The following is a 24,556-nucleotide window of genomic DNA, read 5'->3' as shown; positions in this document are numbered from 1 at the left end:
CAATCAAGTTGCTGAGTTATTCAGGTTGTATCTTACTTAAAACTTACATACAACATAAATTCAGGGTACTGGAGCACAGACTTATTATGTAAAAATAGTTCTGTATCGTGGTATTTAACATTCTGCCCAAAGTGAGATTGCACAGCTTGCTTCCTTCCCAGTAAAATTTATTTGAGTGATTTGAACTCTGGGAATCAAACAGTTACACTGGAAACTACAAGATCTTTGTCCATTCGTTATAAAAGAGAACCGCCTAGAATCCTAGACATTGGATAGGCTTAACAGCTCTCCATAATGTTGATTAAAGACCTTGCTTGGTGTTGACCTTGGAGAGGCAGCTCTGAGTACTGCCATAGATTAAAGGTGCTCGTTTTCTCCTTTGGTTTGACTCAAGGCTCATGCTTCCATTACAGAACCCCACTTGACTGAGAGATAGTAAAACGTGAACCCATATGTCTAAGACTGCTACTCTTCCATAGCTGCTGAGAGAGCACAAGACTGAGGTCATTTTAAACCTTAAAGAATCCTTCAAGTGCTAGCTTGAAATGTTCAGAGTCCTTCTCAACTTTGGCACGGTGACAATGAAAAAAATTCTCTGAATGAGATAATCAGGGATCCATAACAAATATGATTGGTTGACAGCTCACCATCAGGGGTGTAATCGTCTTTCAGTTGACGAAACTCTGATCCTAAAAATCATTTCTTTGCAAATAATGCCCTCAGAGTAGAATAACTGTCTCCTGTTAATGTTCAATAATATTCTATTTTTAAAAGTGTACTAAGTTAACTTCTATAGATTTTTAAAAATTAATTAAAAGGGCCAAATGCTGTCAGTTATTGTTCAAGGTAGGTGGAAATTAGAGATTATACTGATGAAAACCATCTGATGACAAGATATGCAAAATGACTCAATTTTTAAATGAAGTTCTATAGAAAAAAACTGAACCACTTGGAATAACTTCAGATGCACTTACTGAAGGGTAGCCACAGTGCAGATATCACTAGAATATTCTATAAATGTTTAGGTATATCAGATAAACAGCATTAATAATTCAAAGCATAGTTCCTTTACTTTCATTATGAAATTTCATCAGTTTAAAATGTAATTTTTAAGAAACAACAAAAGAATATTTGGATTCACATACAAAATGAGTAGTTTAACTAAATTAATAAATTCAATCATCCACTGGTCAGATTGAATGACTTTTTGACCACCTCTTTTTCTGAGTTGCCATAATTATGCCTGTAAGACAGAAATAAAAGTGACTGATTTTCATTTTAACTTCACAGGGCATCAGTTTTAAAGCAGAATTAGAAGCTAGTATTTGTCTTTCGTGTATGCTAATCTCACAATGTGAAAGAGACCGTGAGATTTGCAGCTGACAAAATTTAAGACCTCACTGTTTGAAATTTTGAATTAATAGATCACCACTGATAAACATTTGTCCAGAGTCACTACAATCATGATATTATAAGAGATAGGTTCTGTGCCTATGAGATAGCAACAGATGTAAAACAGAATGTTATCTTTGCTTTTTGTCTTTTCTGTAGTTTTGGATGGTACTCATTATGTTCATAACTAACACTGTTTACTGTATGCTTCTGTCTGATCAAGTGCATGTTTAAAAAAGAAAGTTACCGTTTGCCTGCATAAAGTTAAATGTTATCAATTTAAACATGTTCATGTAATAATCAGTTTGTTGAGCATGTGTTCACATCCTGTCACATGATTATTTCCTCTACTCAGAATGCTGCTTACAAACACAACACAGTTAACCTTGGCATGCTGCCCTATGGAGGTATTTCAGCAATGCATGCAGGCAGAAGCATGACTTTAAACTTGCAGACTAAGTCTAAATTTGATCTACAAGAACTACCTCTTCAGAAAGTAAGTATGGACTGCCCTACATGTGTCAGCATACCAAAGCCAATTAATGTTGTTTGTTCACGTAATGTGTTTAGGCTGTATGTACGATCCTGCTTACAGACTCTCGGGAGTCCAAAAAGCATAAGGGCAAATAATGTAGAGCTCATACTCTTAGCTGCTAAATGAATATTGATAGCGAGACCGATTATCAGGTTCTTACTTAACAACTTTGCTTTTTGGATTGAGCAGGTACATGGCTTCTTGTGTTGCTTCAAGACTCATTTTTCTTATTATTCATTTTCTTTTTCTTTTATTCTTTGCTTTTCTTTCTTTCATGTATGTGTATATGTATATATACACATGTTGACTTTTTTTTTTTTTTTTGCTTTTTTGGAGACAGTCCTATACTCTCTTACTGATGCATTCTGAGAACAGAAATAGAAATTATGATTGGATTTTAGTTGGAAAAGTCCTAGAGCCCTAGGTTAGAATAACAATTAAGTCATTAGCACTTCTAAAAGCTTCTTTAGCCCATTTTTTTGTGGGAAAGATTAAACAGAAGTAAAACATGGGAAACAAATTTGTGGCTTAACTAGCAAATTTTTACTCATCCTAGGTTAATGGGAGAGTAGCAAGTTGACATGGTTTTAAATGAAAATGTAGACTCATTTGAAAGGGCATATATGATAAGAGAAAATATTTCCATTGTCCAAGGAATTTCTGCTTGTTTTATTCAGACAAAACAAAAAATGTTCATTTTACCTGTTTAAATTGACTAATGCAATCTGTCTGAGTTGCATTTCAGTGGAGACTAATGAGTCATTTTCACACAATATGCCATTATAACTATATTGTTAATGTAGTCATTAACCTAGTAAGTTTTTATAAAAAAAAAAAAAAAAAAGCCATGCCAAAGTAAGGATAATGGAATGATGGAAGCCTCCAAACCCTCTTCTCTTAATCAATTAATGAACATATGGAACAAACTACCCTCCCAGTGAAATGAATGTGATAAGACCTCAAACTCATGTTTTATTGTCAAATTAGTCTTAAAAACAGTCCCTAACTCTGGATACTTTGCTTCCTACTCTGAGGAGAGTAATAAAATCAACAAGACATTTCTATTCATAGCTTTTTTTTTTAATCACCCATGATCACTTAAAAAAAACTGACTTAATTGAGAATTTCTGTAAGTTATTTTCTCTGTCCTCAGTCTTCTGTTGCAGAGCCAGTATTGTATGCAAAAGTCTCTCCAGGAAGAAAAAAGCCTGATCTGTGGTCTGTGCCTATGTCAGTGACAGAACACTCACTCTGAGAAATTTCAAAGTGGTAAATTGACGTCACTGAACTCAGAATTGAGACTGAGTGTTGTTGGCTCCAGCACACTACTGTCAGTAAGACCCCTTTCACAGGAGCCTCTCCTTTAATGGAGCCTGTTCTTCATGTCCTCTTAGATGCTTAGGGTTCATCCTCTGCCCTAAAAAAAAACCAAAGTTCATAAGGGCCTTGAAACTCATTTGCACTAAGGAACAGATGAGCTATCACCAACTTAAACAGACAACTTTCCTGGAGGACTTGTCAATTAAATAGAAATCAAACTCTTAAGTTACAATGATCGAATTTCAGAATGCAAAGAGCAGATTAGAGAGGTCTTGGTATGAAAGAAGATATTGTTTGAACTCCCTGAAATTATTGTATGGACAGCCCCTAATTTTACTTAGTTTTTTGCCCTTAGTTTCTTGTCAATCTATAGAATAATATATACATATTCAGTGCCTGAAAGGGCTTCCCTTGTGGCCCAGCTGGCAAAGAATCCGCCAGCAATGCGGGAGACATGAGTTTAATCCCTGGATTGGGAAGATCCCCTGGAGAAGAGGAAGGCTACCCTCTCCAGTATTCTGGCCTGGAGAATTCCACAGACTGTATAGTCTATGGGGTCACAAAGAGTTGGACGTGACTGAGCGACTTTCATTTCAGTGCCTGAAAAATGGTAATACACTTGAAGCACTATTTCTCATTGTGTACAGTATTCTCCAAATGTAAATTAAGTACCTCTTTGCTGCTATATTAATTTTATGATGTTGTTTGGGGTACCCTATAGAATGGATTCATTAACTATTCTTGTTGTTCTGTTGCTCAGTTGTGTCTGACTCTTTGCAAACCCATGGACTACAGCACACCAGGCCTCCCTGTCCTTCACCATCTCCCAGAGTTTGCTCAAACTCATGTCCATAGAATCAGTGATGCCATCGAACCATCTCATCCTCTGTCATCCCCTTCTCCTCCTGCCCTCAATCTTTCCCAGCATCAGGGTCTTTTCCAATGAATTGGCTCTTCGTATCAGATGGCTGAGGTATTGGAGCTTCAGTTTCAGCATCAGTCCCTCCAATCAATATTCAGGGTTGATTTCATTTAGGATAGAGTGGTTTGATCTCCTTGCAGTCCAAGCAGCTATCAAGAGTCATCTCCAACACCTCAGTTCCCAAAGCACCAGTTCTTCAGCACTCAGCATTCCTTATGGTCCAACTCTCACATTCATACATGACTACTGGAAAAACAATAGCTTTGATTATACGGACTTCTGTCAGCAACACGATGTCTCTTCTTTTTAATATGCTGTCTATGTTCATCATAACTTTTCCTCCAAGGAAAAAGCGTCTTTTACTTTCATGGCTGCAGCCACTGTCCTCAGTGATTTTGGAGCCCAAGAAAATAAAGTCTGTCACTATTTCCATTGTTTTCCCATCTATTAGCCATGAAGTGATGGGACCAGATACCATGATCTCAAATTTTAGAATGTTGAGTTTTAAGCCAGCGTTTCAGTCTCCTCTTTCACTTTCATCAAGAGACTCTTTAGTTCCTCTTTGCTTTCTGCCATTATAGTGGTGTCATCTGCATATTTGAGATTATTGATATTTCTCCCAGCAGTCTTGATTCTAACTTGTGCTTCATCCAGCCCAGCATTTCACTTGATGTACTCTGCATATAAGTTGAATAAGCCAGGTGACAATATACAGCCTTAATATACTCTTACCCAATTTGGAACCAGTCCATTGTTCCTGTCCAGTTCTAACTATTGCTTCTTGAGCTGCATATAGGTTTCTCAGGAGTCAGGTAAAGTGGTCTGGTATTCCCAATTCTTTAAGAATTTTCCACAATTTGTTGTAATCCACACAGTCAAAGGCTTTAGTGTAGTCATTGAAGCAGATGTTTTTCTGGAATTCCCTTGCTTTTTCTGTGTTCCAGTGGATGTTGGCAATATGATCTCTGGTTCCTCTGCCTTTTCTAAATCCAACTGGAACATCTGGAAGTTCTCAGTTCGTGTACTGTTGAAACCTATCTTGAAGGATTTTGAGCATTACTTAGCTGGCATGTGAAATGAGTGCAACTGTGCAACTGAACATTCTTTGGTATTACCCTTCTTTGACCTTTCCCAGGCCTGTGGCCACTGCTCAGTTTTCCAAATTTACTGACATATTGAGTGCAGCACTTTTACATTATCATCTTTTAGGATTTGAAATAGCTCAGCTGGAATTCTACCAACTCCACTAGCTTTGTTTGTAATAATGCTTTCTAAGGCCCACTTGACTTCACACTCCAGGATGTCTGGCTCTAGGTGAGTAATCACACCATCATGGTTATCCAGGTCATAAAGACCTTTTTTGTACAGTTCTTCTATGTATTCTTGCCACCTCTTCTTAATATCTCCTGCTTCTGTTAGGTCCATACCACTTCTGTCCTTTATTGTGCCCATCTTTGCATAAAATGTTCCCTTGGTATCTCTAATTTTCTTGAAGAGATCTCTAGTCTTTCCCATTCTGCTGTAGCTCTAAGATTATCTATGGGTGGCACAGATCTTCCCTGGTGGCCCAGTGATAAAGAATCCACCTGCCAATGCAGGAGATGCGAATTTGATTTGTGGGTCAGGAAGATCCTGTGGAGAAGCAAATGGCAACCCACTCCAGTATTCCTGTCTGGGAAATTCCATGGACAGAGGAGCCTGGCGGGCTACAATCCATGGAGTCACAGAAGAAGCAGGCGCTACTTAAAAACTAAGCAGCAACAAGATGATCTGTAACAGAAGTGTTGCAGAATTATAATACTTGGAGATATTGCAAACTTCCCAATTGAGCAAAGAGATGATCTAAAGGAATTCTCTTTGGAAACTGTATTAAATTGCAAACCAAGAATAAAAAAGTATGGAAAAGAAACTGAAAAATACATGTATGTAGACACACACATATGTAGCACTGAATCACTTTGCATACAGCTAAAACTAACTTAATGTCGTACATCAATTATGGTGCCTGTGTTCTAAGTCACTTTAGTCATGTCCAACCTAGGACCCTGTGGATTATGGCCTGCCAGACTTCTGTGTCCATGGGATTCTCCAGGCAAGAATACTAGAGTGGGTTACCATGCCCGTGTCCAGGGGGTCTTCCCAACCCAGGGATCGAACCCACATCTCTTATGTCTTCTGCATTGGCAGGCAGGTTGTTTACCACCCGGGAAGCCCCAAATCAACTATACTTCAATATAAATAAATTACTGTGCTGCCATCCAGCTTCACATCAAAAAAGAATATCAAGTATTGAAATACCCTATCTCAAAATGAATTATCACTAATACTTTATTATTTGGTGGCTCAGATGGTAAAGAACTGCTTGCAATGAGGGAGACCCAGGTTCGATCCCTAGGTTGGGAAGATTCCTTGGAGAAGGAAATGGCTACCCGTTCCAGTATTCTTACATGGGAAATCCCATGGACAGCTAGTCCATGGGGTCACAGAGAGTCTGACACATCTGAGCAACTGACACTTTTCATTCATACCAAAAACAGCAACAATAACAATAAGAGAAAAGAGAAGGCGAGGATGGAAAAGAAACAGGGTTACTACTGCATTGCCCCCAAACTATTATATGACCCAAATGATCACTTTAAGACCTATAAAATGTAGGTATTTAGGCATCTGGACAACTTTCCTCCCCTGTTACTATTGCAAAACATTATCAGGTGTTTGCACCGGATGCTTAATCAGTTTCAAAATTACTCCAGGGACTCCTTTCTTTCCAACCTAGGTCTCCGCCCTTTTGCCTTTGTGCTCGGATACATCTCTCCCACAGAACTTCTTAATTATAAAATTTGTTTGGTTTTCCTGGGAAACTTTAAGGTTAACCTTTCTTGAGGTACAATCTCTCAGAGTCTCCCTTCTGGCTCCACTGACCCATTGATAATCAGTCCTATGACTGAAGCTCAATTTCCTGGAACTCTTCTCACCAGGAAAGGAGATAGGCAAAAATTATTTTCCTTTGATTTACAAATATATAAAAACCTATTATGACACTTTCACCTTATCACTTAAGATAATAAATATTAGCATCAGCTATTTAAATATCATGAGAGGCTCTAAATGATTGTTAGCCATGAGAATTGCACTAAAATATAGAGTAAGATCAAAATATAAACATTTTCAATAGGTAAATTAACAAAACTGTTCATTCTCCCTTGAAAATACTGGAGCTGTCTTTTTATTCATAAAATTCCTGGATGATAACACTGCCTTTCTATTTATGTGCTATGGTAAATGACGCTGAGTTGTCCTAGAAGGAATGAATGAAGTGTCCTAAGGGACTGAAACGAATGCTTTCATGTATTGCCAGTTAAGCACTGGATAGGGAATTGCAGCATCCGTTTTTTATAGATGGTGCTTTTGCCAGGGAATATTCAGAAGCTGAAATCCAGGCCTGTGCCCCACTCTCTGCTGGCAAGACTTAACTTCTTGTAATTAGGAGAAAGGAGAATCCTTTTGTATTTTTTCTGTTACACTGAAACTGTCTTTTTGCAAGTTATGTACCCAGAAAGAGCACCTTTGTGTGATTGCTACCTCTCCACTCCCTCATGGTAATTGACAAAAAGGTGCTATTTGTATTAATACTACCTGAAGTCCTGGACCAGCAGTTTGTTTGGTTTTTATTTTTTGGTTTGCTGCTTTGTTTTTTTTAAGGCTACCAAAATGTTTCTAATTCTTTTTTTCCCCAAATTTCCTTTAAGCTAACTTGAAATAAACTAGTTAGAGTATATAACTGTTTTTTGATGAAGATTAAAGAACTCTGCACTTGAGAAAGCATTTAAACAATGAATATTTATGTGAATAAAAAGAAGAAAAGTCTCTCCCAGATTTTGTTACATGTTTTGAATATTTCTATTTTTTTATGTTCTTATATTCCAAGTCTAGTATTATACACTTTTCATGGATTACAAGCTAAATATAGACTTTCTGTACTGTAAATAGTAAATTACAGTTTCTATGGTAACTTTATAGAATCTCTTGATATTAACAGAATGCAAATAAAAGCCACAAAAATTGGTTTGATAAATTTAATTTCTTTTTTAATATTTTCATTTTTTGATGCTTATTCTAATTTCCTAAAAAATTTAATAGTACTTATTACCAAAACATGTAAGACATACACATGCGCTATTGAATTATAAATTATTAGTATTCTGTCTTTATTTATTGATTCACTTATTCATTCATTTATTCATTTCTCATTTATAACTGCCTCTCCAAAAAGCATTTAAAGTAGCTTTCTATGACTTTATTGATGGTTCAGTGTGCTTCTTTGGATGTGCTCTGTTGTAAATGAACTTAGCTAATATCTTGAAATTTTATGTTATCAAAAGAAATATAATATTGTAAAATGTCAGTTCAAACTGTCATTTTTACTATCCACATTAATGGTGGGAAAAATAGATATCTTGAGAGGAGAAGAGTAAAGACTAGGATTTATTGAAAATCTACTATGTACCTAGTACTATGAGATACTTTAAATGTATTTTTTCACACAACCCTCACCAAAAACCCCAAATGGAAGTATTATCACCATTGTATAGAATAGGAAACACAAAAGAATACACAAATAGAATGTATTAACTAATCCAAAATATATCACAGCCCAAATCATCCCCTATGGGCTATAAAAACAGTACTTTCTTATTTAGCTGAGTTTAATAAATTGCTAATAGTTAACTTCCATTCTTCAACATATGCTTGCATTTCCTGAGCACTCAGTATCACCAAGAAATATGTTTGGTAGCAATAAAAGACCAAAGGTTGTGAACCTAAGAAAATTGCAAGTTAATCATCCATGCTACTGCTGCTCCAGAGATATGCAAGCCTAGGAAAGAAATCACTTGCCTTTTCCAACACACTATCTGCAGGTATCCAGCTGCCAGTATAAATAGTGTGGTCTCTTCTGCACTGGAGAAATTGATCATTTTTTCTTGTTCTTTTTTTAACTTCTACCACCATAATATTATTCCATAGCTCCTACTACTTATTGGCTATTGAAGCAGACACTAATATAAATTATAATTTCAGGGGAAGAGAAGTTGAAATTATGGGAACATATATTAAATAATATTTTAATATAATTTTGCCTGGAAGAAGATGACCTCACTCTTTTATTAGTTGATGCTCATTCTACTCTCATTGAATTAGGCAATGTTTGCACATAAACTCTTTAAATTTCTAATGTCCTTTCTTATAGATATATGCAGATTACTCAGGATCAGATAGTTCCAGTACCCAACATGTATTCATTCACCCGAGTTCCAAGGGTTATTTATTTAATTCCAGTTCTGTTTTGTTTGCTGAAAGCAAAGCAAGATTTATGTAGAAACTTGGGTTAATTTATGCCCATAATTTCTCTTGATTTTGCTGCATCTATTATTGGCTACCTATCACTCACGAAGGACTCACTTATCTTTCTAATTATGAAAAAAATCCTTCAGTTTGTAAATCCACATAATTCCTCATAGACTGTGAGGAAAACTACCAAAATAATCTTGTACTCATACAGATGCTTCCTCACCGTTATAATGAAACAATAGCTTAAAGATCATCTAGATATTACATTACCATCTTCAGATTGAGATCTGTGAAATCATAATGATGTAGATTCAAGCCTGATGTATATTTGTCTTTATGACCTACTATTTTTCAGAAAAAGAATAATATAACAATAATTTCACTGAAAATACTTTGGGGAAAGTTGTTTTCAACACATTTTTTAACTGTGTGCCTTTGTGAACTATGTGCCAATTACTAAACAAAATAATCCTTGAGTTCTTAAGTAATATATCCCAAGACCTTTGTAAAGTGCCAAATTCTAATACTACTCTGATAGAATTCTTCCAGCTAATTGCCATAAGTTAATTTCCCAAGCTTGCAATGCCCCCATCAATTTACAGTCAAGAGCAAACCTTCTGTAACAGCTAAGCCCATTTACTCATATATGTGAATCCTGTACATACACATATACTCACATAGAGGCACATATATGCACACATGCATGCATACACTCATATACATCTTGTACATGCACAGATATAGACAAACAAAGACACATATATTCATGCACATTTATGTCTCAGCAAAATCAGAAGTTACTTCTTCCAATGGAGGCTTGTGATCATTCGCAGTAGTCAAAATCACAAATGTTAAATCTGCAAATGTTTGCAGTCGTTTTTCAAACTAGTGTCTGTTCAGCAGAACTTCTAGCATTACTGAATTTCTTAACAAGTGTAATTTCTGACTTTTAAGTAAATCACATTGACCATTTTCTCTTTTATTTTGAAATATTAAGGATCTGCATAATTTAGAAGCTGAAGAAATGCTATATTGTGAAGATTTTCAACATATTTTATGTTTAATTGGTTATATGTGGTGAGGAAAAGGCTAATTCTTAATTTTTTTAAGTATCTAAAAAAATAACTTGAATGTGATACTAAAAATAACTGAATGAAAATTGAACTCAATTGATTTTGTTCTTTGAAATAATAAATGAAAGCTTCATTATTCTTTTTACACTTTTTGGTTGCTCCTTTTAATGTTTCATAAAATTTAAACAACTAAACAGCTGCATTTTTGGACAGTTCAGGAGCACTTTTTTGAAAGTATTTTTTCGGTAAATAGCTATACTCATTCCTTTTGAGAAAGAATGTGAACCCACTACTACATAATTCTCTTTTGGGTTCCTCCCTCCCAAACATAAATAAATGTTTTCCCAATATTTCCACATTTGAAAACTGAAGTCACTCCTCTGGTGTCTCACTTAAGAGAAACAAAGGAGCCAGAGCATTCTGGAAATGAATAAAGGAAATTGCTTTCAGGAAATTCCTTTACTCTTGTTGTCTAGTCAAAGTATTTTTTTTTTTCCATGTGTCTGTGTATTTATGTTCTCTTTGGCCCCTGTAACATACAGAAATTGGTGTAGTTGTTAGTTCTAATTTTAAAAAGAGAAAGATTAATTGGTAAATGAATGAAGAATCTATATCATCATGATCTTAGGATTTTGACTAAGGGTTTTCGCTTTTTTTAACATTAAAAAGAATCTTGCAATTTCAGTTGTTCTCTGTGACTAAGAGTCATGTCAGGGCAGCTGGCGGAAGTTTAGTGGAGGAAATAGTGATAAAGACGGGAATGCAGTGGAGGCAAAAAGGATTATTTGTGCTTAATTCTGGCCACCTTGCAAAACTCTGTGTTCCACAGACCGAGCTAGTTGAACATATTTATAATCCCACTTTCCTGGCAGAGAAATCAAACCAGCAGCAACATGCATCCTAAAAATTCAAAAAGAAAACTGCTCAGTGATGCCCACTCTGCATAGTTGTGTTTTAACTGCTTAATTCTGAGAATTTTATTTGTCATAATAATAGCTAGAAAAATTATGTGTGGGCATGTACAAACATTCATCTCTAAAAGATAAAGATTAGAAAATTAATGCTTGAAATCAGGCAGATGGTCACTGAAGAGCTGTCTGGTTATTTTCAAGTAATAAATACTTTATATATGTTAAAGTGAAGTCACTCAGTCATGTCCAACTCCTTGTGACCCCATGGACTGTAGCCTACCAAGCACCTCCGTCCATGGGGTTTTCCAGGCAAGAGTACTGGAGTGGGGTGCCATTTCCTTCTCCAGGGGATCTTCCCAACCCAGGGATTAAACCTGGGTCTCCCGCATTGTAGGGAGATGCTTTAATGTCTGAGCCACCAGGGAAGTCCTCTTAAATATGCTAACCTATATCTTATTTTCAAGCAAACACAGGTAAATTCATTCCTAACTAACCCAGGAGCCTCAATTCAATACCTTTTTTCTCTTTTTTCATAATTTCGGATACTCATGAAAAAGGAATTCACACAGTCAAAATATAAGAAAACTGAATTATTTCCTTACTTTCACTGTATCCACTAGACCCCAGAAAAATTTTACCTGATTTTAATTAATTTTGTCATAGTAAATATTATTTTTAACAGTTCCAAGCAAGGCTTTTTAAAAATGCATGTAATCAAAATGTAGATAGCATCATTATATGATTGTTTTGTAAAGGAGAACAGTTAGGACCACTCAATATAACTGGATGAAGCCTGACACGCAGTGCATCTGCACCATATTACGAAGAGAATGGCCCAGTTCTCTCATTCCAGGGTTGGAGGACAATTCTTCACACAGAGAACTGCACCTACGCTCTCTAACCAGACTTTCTCTATCTGTAGGGATCCTCCAAAATATGTGGGGTAAATGACATAAGAAACACTGATTATAATATCTCACCACATAAGAATTCCCCAGAAAATCAGGCAGTACTTGTATATCCTATAGGCTAGAGGAAAAAAAGTCTATGCAAAAAGTTAATCTGCTTTGACAGGAAAAATATCCCACTACTTTAGCCCTCCATAGGAAACTGTCTTTCTCTTGGTGTATGATTACCTTCTGTTACTTAGACCAGATTACAAATGCCTCCCAAAATATCTATAGTAATAATAACAGAGACAGGAGTATTGTTATTTGTTAAAAAAATAATAAGCAGTAAACCAGTCAAAAATAAAATATATATGAAGAGTTTAATTTTTAATATATAAATGATCTACACAAATAAATTTGGAATCAAAACAATTATGATTTATTTAAACCAAAATTCTAACAGCTCAAAACTTTTTATGTGTTAGTTTTTCCTCTAAGTGATCTATAGATAATGTCATAGTACCATGAATCTCACACTATGCTAGTGTTAACATCATTGTAGATTAGTGCAAGACACATTTTCCCAGAATCACTACAGCCTTGTAAAATTTGTTTTAGATTATGGTTTGGAATATTAGAAGTTACATACTATGTATTATATGGTTTCACTTTATATTCTAAATGCTAAGATCCTACTAAAGAAGTAAGTTAAGCAACTTTTAAATGTGGTTTGTAACAATTGGTTAATTTTATTCTGATTATTTTTATTCCAGTACTGCAAATTTAAACTTCTCTTTAAAATTCAGTAAATAACTCTAAGATGATTATTTTAATTGAATTTCTCCTTGCTTCCAAAAAGCTGTTAATTTACAATTCTTACCAAGTAAATAGTGGATAAAAGTACCTCCAGTTTAGGATATATGTTTTTCTGCAATTAAAAAAAAAGTAATTTTACCATAATCATTAGGGACTCTTTTCAGAAAACTATGATAAACTTCTATTACATCACTAAAGAATGCCATACCATTTTTGCAATAGACCCCGTCCCAGCAAAGCAACATTTTAGACAATGGACAAGAAGATGTATCTCCTAGTGGCCAATGGAATCCTTATCCTCTTGGGAGGCGGGATGTACCTCCGGACACCATTACTAAAAAGGTAACCAATTTCAAATTAATGGCACAAACCATGAACCTTGCATATCCATTGTAATATGTAATCCATATCTTGTGTCTTAACATCATTTCTAACTTTGTGATAAATTTAGGCTAAATACTATCCCACAATAGGGAGTTTGGCTAACTGTAAGTGTGTTGAAAAAAATGAAAAGTGAATATTGCCAAGTGTTCAGAGCTGGTAATGAATTTTTATAAACAATATCCTGCCACCTCTTTGAAAATTTATCACCTCTTATTAATGCCTGACACCCACCTTTGAAGTACAAGTACAGGAAATTGTGTAGTGTATACTTTCTGAACTCTGATTCAGCAGCATAGTGTAACCAATTTGTATAAAATGAAATTTGACCACTAAATGATTGATTCACCTCCTGTAAAATCATAGCAACTCATTCATCCTGTCATTCATTCATTCAGCACTTGAGCAACTGTATGTATGAAGCAGCACTTCTATGTGTTGAGGTCTCGCTGGATGTTAGAGGACAGAAATGAATAAGATATAGTATGGTGTCTTACCTCTAGAACCTGTTAGTCTGGTGAGATAGGCTGAGTGATAAGTAGGTGATTATAATACTTCATATTAAATCACCATAAAAGGAGTAAGAAGAACGCTCTAACCGAGAAGATAACTGCAACATATATGAAGGACAAGAGACTAATAATCCAGAATATATTTTTTAAAACTCTTACAAAAAATATGAAAAGATGGATAACACAATACCAAAAGTATGGTAAAAATAAAAGCAATTGGGAGAGTAAATTAATATTAAAACTGAACTTTTTATCAATCAGGAAAAAGCCAAAAGATGTTATTTTAAACCTACTAGACTATCAAAAATTAAAAGTATGAAAATATAAGTTGTTTCCGAGTTTAAGAGTAGTGGGTGCTCCTTTATACTTCTTGAAAGAGTATAAAGCACAATCACATTGACAATAAATTATCTTATAAAAGCTGAATATGAATGTATCCAACATTCCAACAATTGCCCTCCTAAGATATCCTAGCAAAACTCTTGTGTATGTCATTCAAGATACTTGTAAAGCTTACAATGGTAGAAAACTGGATAAACCTAACTGTCTATTACAAGAAATGTGAGAAAGTAAATTCTGTTATTTACACAAAGGAATATTTTGCAGCAATGAACACTTGTTAGCTACAATTAGGATAACATATATAAACTTTAGAAGCATAGTTTGAGTGAGGAACAAGTTTCAGGTGGTGGCACACATCAAAAGCAAAATATAGAGCAAATGCAACTGAATCAATTAAAAGGAGTTCCATATTTATAAGTCTCAAAAACAAGTAAAACTAAAATATATTATTTAGGCATAAGTATATGAGTGAGAAAACTTTTTATAAGGGAATGGTTAGCATAAAATTTAGGATTATGGTTGTCTCTAAAGAGATAGGATCTAGGGATAGGATGATCAGGGAGGAAGCTGATAGTAGCGGTATTCTGTTTCTTCAGCTGAATTGTGGTTCTTACACTCTAGTTCTTTTTTTTTTTTTTTTTTAATTTTTAAAATTTTTATTAGTTGGAGGCTAACCACTTCACAACATTGCAGTGGGTCTTGTCATACACTGACATGAACCAGTCATGGAGTTACATGTATTCCCCATCCCGGTCCCCCATCCCACCTCCCTCTCCACCCGATTCCTCTGGGTCCTCCCAGTGCACCAGGCCCGAGCACTTGTCTCATGCATCCCACCTGGGCTGGTGATCTGTTTCACTATAGATAATATACATGCTGTTCTCTCGAAACATCCCACCCTCGCCTTCTCCCACAGAGTCCAAAAGTCTGTTCTGTACTTCTGTGTCTCTTTTTCTGTTTTGCATATAGGGTTATCATTACCATCTTTCTAAATTCCATATATATGTGTTAGTATGCTGTAATGATCTTTATCTTTCTGGCTTACTTCACTCTGTATAATGGGCTCCAGTTTCATCCATCTCATTAGAACTGATTCAAATGAATTCTTTTTAATGGCTGAGTAATATTCCATAGTGTATATGTACCACAGCTTCCTTATCCATTCATCTGCTGATGGGCATCTAGGTTGCTTCCATGTCCTGGCTATTATAAACAGTGCTGCGATGAACATTGGGGTGCACGTGTCTCTTTCAGATCTGGATTTCTCAGTGTGTATGCCCAGGAGTGGTATTGTTGGGTCATATGGCAGTTCTATTTCCAGTTTTTTAAGGAATCTCCACACTGTTTTCCAAAGTGCACTCTAGTTCTTAAGCTTATGAATGTTCATTTTGTAATTGTGCTTCATAACATACACTCTACACAATCACATGCTTTCTTTGTAACTTAAGTGATTTTTTTCCCTTGATGAATGCTTCAGTGCTTTTTAAAAAATATACATTAAATGTCAAATTATTTTACCCAAAATAATTGTTAATATCCTGGTTTGCAGGTGTTATACATGTTATTAATCTGCCTATTGAGCAATATCCAGCACTGCAGATAAATACAGTCCTGTGAGGATGGAATGCAGGGCTGGGAGAGCACCTGGAAAGGACATCCCTATTCAGTAAAGAAATTGAAGAAAGTTAAGAGAGAAGGATTGTGTGAAAATAAGGCCAGGAGTATAAGCTTAAACCAGACTATGCTGAGCTTTATCCTGAAAGAAATGGGAAGAAGTGTTGGGGAGAGCCATCATTAAATTTTTATCTGAAGAGCACTTTGACAGGTTTTCTGAGAAAGAATTGGAAAGGAGAAAGATTTTAGGCCATGGAACAAGTTACAAAGCTTCTCTTGTAATCCAAGGGAGAGTGAATGGAAGCGATGAGTGGTAGAGAGAAAATGCAAAGATTTAGTATATTCTTAAAAGACAGAGTCAACATGATCTTGTGATTGTACATAGGGCATAAAAGACAGATAATAGTTCTAAGATTGATAACCAATTTCTAATTTGTATGAGTCATGATGTGCTATTCACTGAGGTGGGATGACAAAAAGAGTAACAACTGGAAGTGGAAGAGAGGAAGGGAGTTTACGTTTTAATATGTTGATTTAAGTCTTCCCTGGAAGGCCAATGCTTAAGACACCATGCTTCCAAAGCAGGAGGCAGGAGTCCATTACCTGCTCAGGAAACTAAGAGTCCACATACTATGCTGTGCAACAAAAAAAAGTTAAAATGTTGATTTGAGGTATCTTCTAGAAAATCTGAGTGGAAATTTTTAGTGGATATTTAGACATATTTTTCAGGAGAGAAATCTTAGTTGATGATACAAACTTAGCAAGCATTAAAACATAAGTCATAACTGAGTCATGAATAAGATAGAAGATACAGAGCTCCATGGAACACGAACTTATGACATGTTCTTAGAATTACAGAGAAGAAATGGTTAAAGATTTTATCAATAAGGTTTTTTCTACCACAAGCTATAGAAAATTTTAGTATCGAACATTAAAGAAATATTTAGCTAATATAAGTAGACAAAATCTAGTCTGAACCTCAGACTAATCTTCAGTTAGATAACTGGAAAAGACCCTGATGTTGGGAAAGATTAAAGGCAAAAAGAAAAAAGGGCAGCAAAGGATGAGATCATTAGATAGCCTCACCAATTCAGTGGACATGAACTTGAGCAAACTCTAGGAGATAGTAGAGGACAGAGGAGCCTGGCATGCTGCAGGGTCGCCAACAGTTGGACTTGACAACTGAACAACAGAGATAATTTTAAATGCTTGGGATTTTTCCCCTCTCCACTCTTCCATTCATATTGTTGGTTCTGTCCTAAAATTGGTTGCTCTCATAATTATCAGATGACTACCTATGACAGTTGAAGATAACAAGCTTCCTCTTTCAAGTTTATAAGGAGAGAGAATCAAGTTTCCAGTAGCTATCTCTTACAAGCAAAGCCTTTCTTCCCTAAATCCCCCAACAAGCCTCTTTTTACATCTCACTGATCCAAAATAGGTAAGGATTTCTCACTCCTAGCAAGATAAATAAAACCATATGATTGGCTTTGACTGGTCATTTTAGTAGAATAGATGGGGCTTTCCACTCCAATGACAAGTGAAAAGCTGTAGAAGGAAAAACCAAAGAAAAGTAACGGCACCTTGGAACTCAAATAGAAAAAAAAAAAGAATATTAAAAGAAGGAAGGTTCAACATATCACATGGTGCCAAAAAAATCAAGCAAGGTATGACTAAAGACTTTTTGACTTTAGCAACAAAAAGGTTATTGGTTGTCTTGGCAAAAGTAATTTACTTAATCAATGGGCTAAATCCATACTAAGTAACGTTAAGAAATAGAGACAGAAACTTAGAAAACTCAAAAAGTAGTTTCCTTTAAAAAAAGAGAGAATTATGGTAGACTCTGGAAGAGGGTATGAGGAAGACAGAAGTGATATTTAAGATGGCAAACACCTGATTATATTTAAAGGCTGCTGAGTAATGATTGGTGAAGAGGAAGTTGAAAGATCTCAGAAAAGTAGGAACATTTACTTCTTTATGAAGAAAGAGGAGAGATTGAAGAAATACCTATCAGAGCCAAGGGATCCTTAAATAATCTGACCAAAGAAAAGAACCATATCACTTACTTGGTTGCAAACGGCTTCAATAATTTTCCCATTAAAGGAAAAGTTTTATTCATTTATTATTCTAAATGGAATGAATAGGTATTTACATTATCCATACATATATCCATTTTACATGAAATCTATTTTCAAAGTCCATGATATTATGTTTAATCATATCACCAGTACAACTCATGATGATCATTTGCTTGTTTCTCTCCTTGCGTTAAGAATCACGTGCAATTATTTATTGATTAAACTTTTTGAGCTAGTCCCTCTTATTAATAGCTAAATAATTGTTTAATCTATCCAAAAACTTTATTAATCATTTTGTAAAATAATGTAATATGTCTTTAAACTTTCTGTATCTTTCGTGTGTAAACTCATTTATATCTTCTTCCTACTATCATAAGCATTTTCTGACTACCCTATATTGTATAGCACTTTTGCCTAAAATCTGAAATTTCAGAACCTAAAATGGGTTTGTTTGCTATTACCTCACAGAGTAAAGAGAATAATGAGTCCTTTAAATGTTCAATTTTAGTTTTTTATTATATATTAATTGAGGATATTAAGTTAAGATTCTAGTGGGAATCAACCTAAAGAAATGAAAATGATAATAGGATTATAAGCCTGGGCTTCCAGATTAACTGAAATAGGTGTGAAAATGGTACTGTTATTATTTGAGGTTATAGTTTATTCTACAATTAATGTTTTTTAAAGTCAGTGTTAGTTTTACAGTTGTCCTGAAATGAGTAGGCTGGATAGGATGAAAGTGTGAAAGTGTTATTAGCTCAGTCGTGTCCGACTCTTTGCAACCCCATAGACTATAGCCCCCCAGACTCCTCTGTCCAGGGAGTTCTCCAGGCAAGAATATTGGAGTGGGTAGCCATTCCCTTCTCTGGGGAATCTTTCCAACCCGGGGAACTGAACCCAGGTCTACTGCATTGCCGTCAGATTCTTTACTGTCTGAGCCACCCGGGAAGCCTGAATAGGATGAGAATGAAGAATCAGAAATCAAACTACAAATGGAATGGGAATCACAGGATATTAATTGGTGAAGTCTTAGCCAGTACCCCATTTGAGTCTGTTTCTCAAAGTCTCTGTAGAAGATTTTTTCAATCTTATCTCTATGTCAAAAGATACTACTGTGATGCTTCTACTGTGATAACTCTACTATGTAGCATTAATACTTTGATAACTACTGTGATCAGAAACTACTGTGATACTGCAGAGATTCAGTGGGGAATCCATTTTAGAAAGGCTTTGATTGAACCTTTGACTCCCGGTTGTAGCTACTGTAGCTTTTGAACTAATTTTGGTGATACCTATGGCTATGCAGAGCTTCCCCAGTGGCTAGTGGTAAAGAATCCACCTGCAGTACAGGAGCCATAGGATACACGGATTTGATCCCTGGGTCAGAAAGATCCCATGGAGGAGGGCGTGACAACCCACTCCAGTATTCCTGCCTGGAGAATCCCATGGACAGAGGAGCCTGGAGTGCTTACAGTCCATAGGGTCACAAAGAGTTGGACATGACTGAAGCAACTCAGCAGGCAAGCATGGCTATGCCTAGCAATACTCCAAGCATTATAGGAGAACAAATTGTACCCACCAAGTTGTGGATCCAGAGATTTAGATATATAAAATAAACAAAATGTGTTCATCTATCGGAAAGAATTTTGCTCCTGCATCTACCATCTTGTTCTATATATCTGAGAGTGGATAATATATAGCAAAGTGTTGAGGGTGTTAAATCTTAGCCTGTTTTTTAGTGGTATAATCATAGGAGGTAGTTTAAATTCTCTCTTGCTATGTTAGTCTCCAAAATCTTAAATTCTAATATCCATTATTTCAAAAAGTCTGTGAATCACTACTAGAAGATGTCACAGTGAGGTAAATCCACCCCCACTCCTCGAATTCTAGGCAGTACTACGTGAGTACTCTGAGAATTAGCTGAAAACTTTGGTGGAGACTGAAAACAACAGTGCTCTCAGAAGGAATATTTGTATTTTAGTCATCATATCACATCATTGTTTTTACTACTTCAGTCTATCGGATTATATTGCAGTCACCTTGGGAAGAACTATGAGGTACCATGTCAGGCATTGTGCTAAATACTCGAATGTATTTGTTCATCTTATCCTCACAGCCATCATATGAGGTAAGCACTGTTATTTTTGTCTACTTTAATGAAAGAAGAAACTGAGTTTAGACTTTCTCAGTTAGAGACTTGGAGTTTAGGTTAAGTTACTTGCCAAGATCACACATGCATGCTCAGTCCTGTCCAACTCTTTGTGACCCGATGGACTATCGCTCTACAGGCTCCTCTGTCCTTGAGATTTTCCCATCAAGAACACTGGAGTGGGTTGCCATTTCCTACTCTAGGGGGTCTTCCTCACCCAGGGATTGAACTCAGGTCTCCTGCATTGCAGAAGCATTCTTTAAAACAAATGAAACTTAAATTATTTCCCTTCTTTAAAGAGTAAACCAAGAAACTTTAAAATTTCAGTTATATTAAATCTGAAAGTTTTTAATATGTAAAGACTAGACATTCAAATCTCTTGCAACATTAGTGACTCTGCCCTCTTTCAAGTGTCTTTTATTCCACGTGCATAATGACTTGGCAATTAGAGTAATAAAGGTGGGTTTCAAGGTCAACATCAGGATGAACATAATTGAAGAAAAAGGTATAAAAATGCAGCTAATTAAGTATTGGCTCATAGATGAGTTCTGTTGAGCTTGCCCATGGTTTTTCTACATCCACAATGCCTGCTCAACCATTCAGAGCTTCAAGATTTCCAGATGTTCATCATCTCTGAGGCATGCCCAGAAACTCATTAGAAGAAACTAAAAGAAATTTGAAAGAAATTATGTGGGGTTTAGGCTTCCCTTGTGGCTCAGCTGGTAAAGAATCAGCTGCAGTGTGGGAGATCTCGGTTCGATCCCTGGGTTGGGAAGATCCCCTGGAGAAGGTAAAGGCTATCCACTCCAGTATTCTGGCCTGGAGAATTCCATGGACTATATAGTCCATGGGGTCGCAAAGAGTGGGACATGACTGAGCCCCTTTCACTTTCACTTATGTGAGGTTTGGTGATTTCTGTGTTCTTTTAATCCTTTCTTTCACAGACCCCCAAATCAGAGTTTTTGCTTTTCAGACAGTATAAAGTATTAATATTAAAATTTGTTTAATTCATTAATATTCACTCCTTATTATAATCATGCCATTTGTCATAATTCTTAGTATAATGCATTTTACTTAGTATAATGTATGTTTCTTTTTATACTTATTTAGAAAATGTCTAAAATATATTTTGAAAATCTTAAATTGTTTTGCTGTTGAATACCATGTAACCACACCATTGTCTGTGTTTAAAACAACCAAATCAAATTACTACTGGGATTGATTTTTCACTTGATAATGAAAATCTGTCTGTTGTAGAATTTTTCACAGGGTAAGAATAGATTTATGTCATTTTTTAAATTAGATGTTTAAAAGAAAATCAACTTCGCCCATACATTTAGTAATTTAAATAAAGTCATTTTATTGCTATGCTATAAAAAATCTTGGGGCTTCCCTGGTAGATCAGATGATAAAGCATCTGTCTCCTGGTTCAGTCCCTGGGTTGGGAAGATACCCTGAATAAGGAAGTGGCAACCTACTCCAGTATCCTTGCTTGGAAAATTGTCCTCATGGACAGAGGAGCCTGGCAGGCTATCATCCATGGGGTTGCAGAGTCAGACACGACTGAGTGAAAAACACACACACATAAAAAATCTTACCAAAAATATATAATCTTTAAAGTTGTAGTCATTGAAAAGTAATTATCTCCAAAACTTTTGCCTTTAAAAACAAATATTGTTATCAGTAGTCTATATAAATATAGAACTGAAATAAATACAACTACAGTTCTTGGCTTTTTTAACTGAGAGTGGGCAGAGTTGCTGCTGGAATCCTTTATATCAAAGGCAGGGGACAGGAAGTGGGGTAGGGGTGGAGGGTGGATGTAGCTCACTTACATAGAAATAGAGAAAGTCTGGAGTAGATAAGAAAGAGAAGTGGAGATTTAAATATTGGAAAACATAGAGATGGCAGTAAGTAGAATAAATTTTGAGGCTATAAGAGAGCAAGACAGATGTGGATGAAGCAGATAGGAAAATCAACTGAGTAAACCTTACATATGAGAGATAAGAGACAGGGAAATAGAAATGCTTCCTATTTCCATCACAAACATAAGAGTCAAGAATATCTGTTCTAGTTTAAAGTAAAATTGAAATTTAAAAAATTCTGAAACTTTAGTGAATGTCAATGCTATATCTAAACTCTCCTTTTGTACAGAAAGAAATATGTCGAGTAGTATAAGTTTTGCCTGAGGATTTGTATTTTTTCCCTCCTAAAGCAATATACATTTTTAACTGTGAAGAATACCCAGGAGTAATGTCTTGACTTCATCAGTCCATAAGCAAATGAAAACAATATTCTCTATTACTGTGAGTAGTGCCGAGCACAATTCTGGCTTCCTCTTTTCTGCTTCTTTCCCAAGCCTCATTTTTCTCCTCTGATAGCAAATTTTGCACTGGTTGGAGTACATTTTTCTTCTGGTAGACTCGATCATCTGGTAGACTCGGTCATCACAAATACTCTGCAACAAGTTGGAGTTCTTTTATAGAGTCATTTTGAGCCCCAAACATTTTTATAAACAGTCGGAAAGGAGATCTTTTTGAGTCAGTTGGTGGGTTGAGATTCTCCTTGCTTCTTTCAACCATCCTCTTCACGTCACTCCTGCTCAAGTTGGTGTCACTTCTACTAAGGCTTCTGGATTTCTAGAAAAAATAGCAGTTGAATACATTTGCTGTTGGTAAGCTCTGCCACCAAAATGAGAGTCAGTGAAAGGGTAGATTGATGAAGTCATACAATTATAGATGTCTTTAATTATTAAAAGCAAATAAACAAAAAATTTTAGACCTATCTGTTGCCCCCAGAGTGACATTTCTTACACAGATATATTCAGAATTTTTCCCTTGACCAAAAGCCACTTTTTCCAGGAACTTAAGTTTAAAAAGGAACATGGAACTTTGGGAAGATACCAAGTGTGTCCAAATGAAAAAGAACCTCTATTCCTAACAGAACTTTGAATATGGCTCTGTAGATCTATGATAACACAACTCTACTTTTCTTGGAGTTTGGTTTTTCAGAAAAAATCCAGAACTGAATATCTGTATGAATAGTATGTATTCACACCTTCATTTCACACATAAGTTAAAAAAGGAGTTTTAAGCAACAGTTCCAAACACATTAGTTGCCTGAAGGGCTGTCATAATTATCACAGATTAGGAAGGGTTAAGAATAGAAGTTAAGTAGGTGAAAATTATATCTTATGAGACTTTTGTGGTTAAGAATCAACTATTGATGATATTTATAGGCATCCATCAAACACCAGATGACTCAGAGGAAATGTAGAAAAGGCAGATTTGATCCCTGGGTCGGAATGATCCCCTGAAAGAGAAAAATGACAACCCCCTCCAGTATTCTTGCCAGGAAAATACCATAGAGACAGAAGTCTGGCAGGCCATAGTCCATGGGGTCACAAAGAGTTGGACATGCCTGAATGACCGAGCATACATCAAGCACCTATTGAGAGTTCATTGAAATTCTTGAGGCTTATATTTAGTGACTATATATTAAGAAATATCCACTAATTTCCCCTCCCTAACAAATATATGCTTCTGCCTCTATTAGGCTAGCCTCAGCATGGTCTTTATGGAATAAATATATTATTGTTCTACAATAGGATAAAAATGCATTGTTTAAAATTCTACAAATTAAAATATGTCAAATAATCCAAAGAATGATTATAGGAATAAACTGCACCTCTTTCAGGCTACCAGGATCAGAACTATTATTCAGATGAACTGAATGTACCCTTTTAAAACAAGGTCATTAATTGATTATCATGTGAACTGTTCCAGTGAGTCTATGCAGCCATGCCTTTTGCTATACTAGAGGAATAAGAATGAATGTATCCAGTTAGATTCAAATCTCCCTATAATTGGTAATTATTTATATGAGAGAGGAGGCTGAAAATATATAAAGACTTCCTTGTTAAAAGAGAATTAATTGCCAAAGCAAGAGTACATGGCTGATAGGAAGTAAAAATTTTCATGAAAATGGGGTCCTTCAGAGGCACTTTCATACACTTAGTAGCTGAATCAGGAAGAAAAGCTTGAAGAAATCAATGAAATAATTTCCTCTATTTAATGATCCATTTCAAATACTTCTTTTGTTAATCTGAACAGCCAGGATGGTATATTTTAATCAGTTTACTTTAGTATTATTTCCATCATAGGTATATTTAAAACCTGTTTCTATTTCTACTATGCAATTAAATTTGTTCTCAAAAATAATGCAGGTAGGAAGTTGTAGAAATGTCAATGGATAATTTCTTCTCTAACTTAC

General features: G+C 35.6%; 1 protein-coding gene across 2 annotated transcripts in view; it reads left to right on the top strand.

Annotated features, from left to right (window-relative positions):
• Positions 1 to 24,556, top strand: part of LRRC7 (leucine rich repeat containing 7) — a 455,066-nt gene that overhangs the window by 365,580 nt on the left and 64,930 nt on the right. Inside the window, exons 21-22 of one of the 2 annotated variants that reach the window (XM_065928441.1) lie at positions 1,748 to 1,888; positions 13,431 to 13,550. In XM_065928441.1, coding sequence (XP_065784513.1) covers positions 1,748 to 1,888; positions 13,431 to 13,550 — 261 coding nt within the window. The remainder of the gene's footprint in view (positions 1 to 1,747; positions 1,889 to 13,430; positions 13,551 to 24,556) is intronic. The other variant, XM_065928451.1, reaches the window with a different exon arrangement.

The sequence above is a fragment of the Muntiacus reevesi genome, chromosome 1, assembly GCF_963930625.1.
Source record: "Muntiacus reevesi chromosome 1, mMunRee1.1, whole genome shotgun sequence".
Lineage (NCBI taxonomy): Eukaryota > Metazoa > Chordata > Mammalia > Artiodactyla > Cervidae > Muntiacus > Muntiacus reevesi.
Note: the sequence above shows the minus strand (reverse complement) of the source record. Positions and strands in the feature narration are given on the sequence as shown.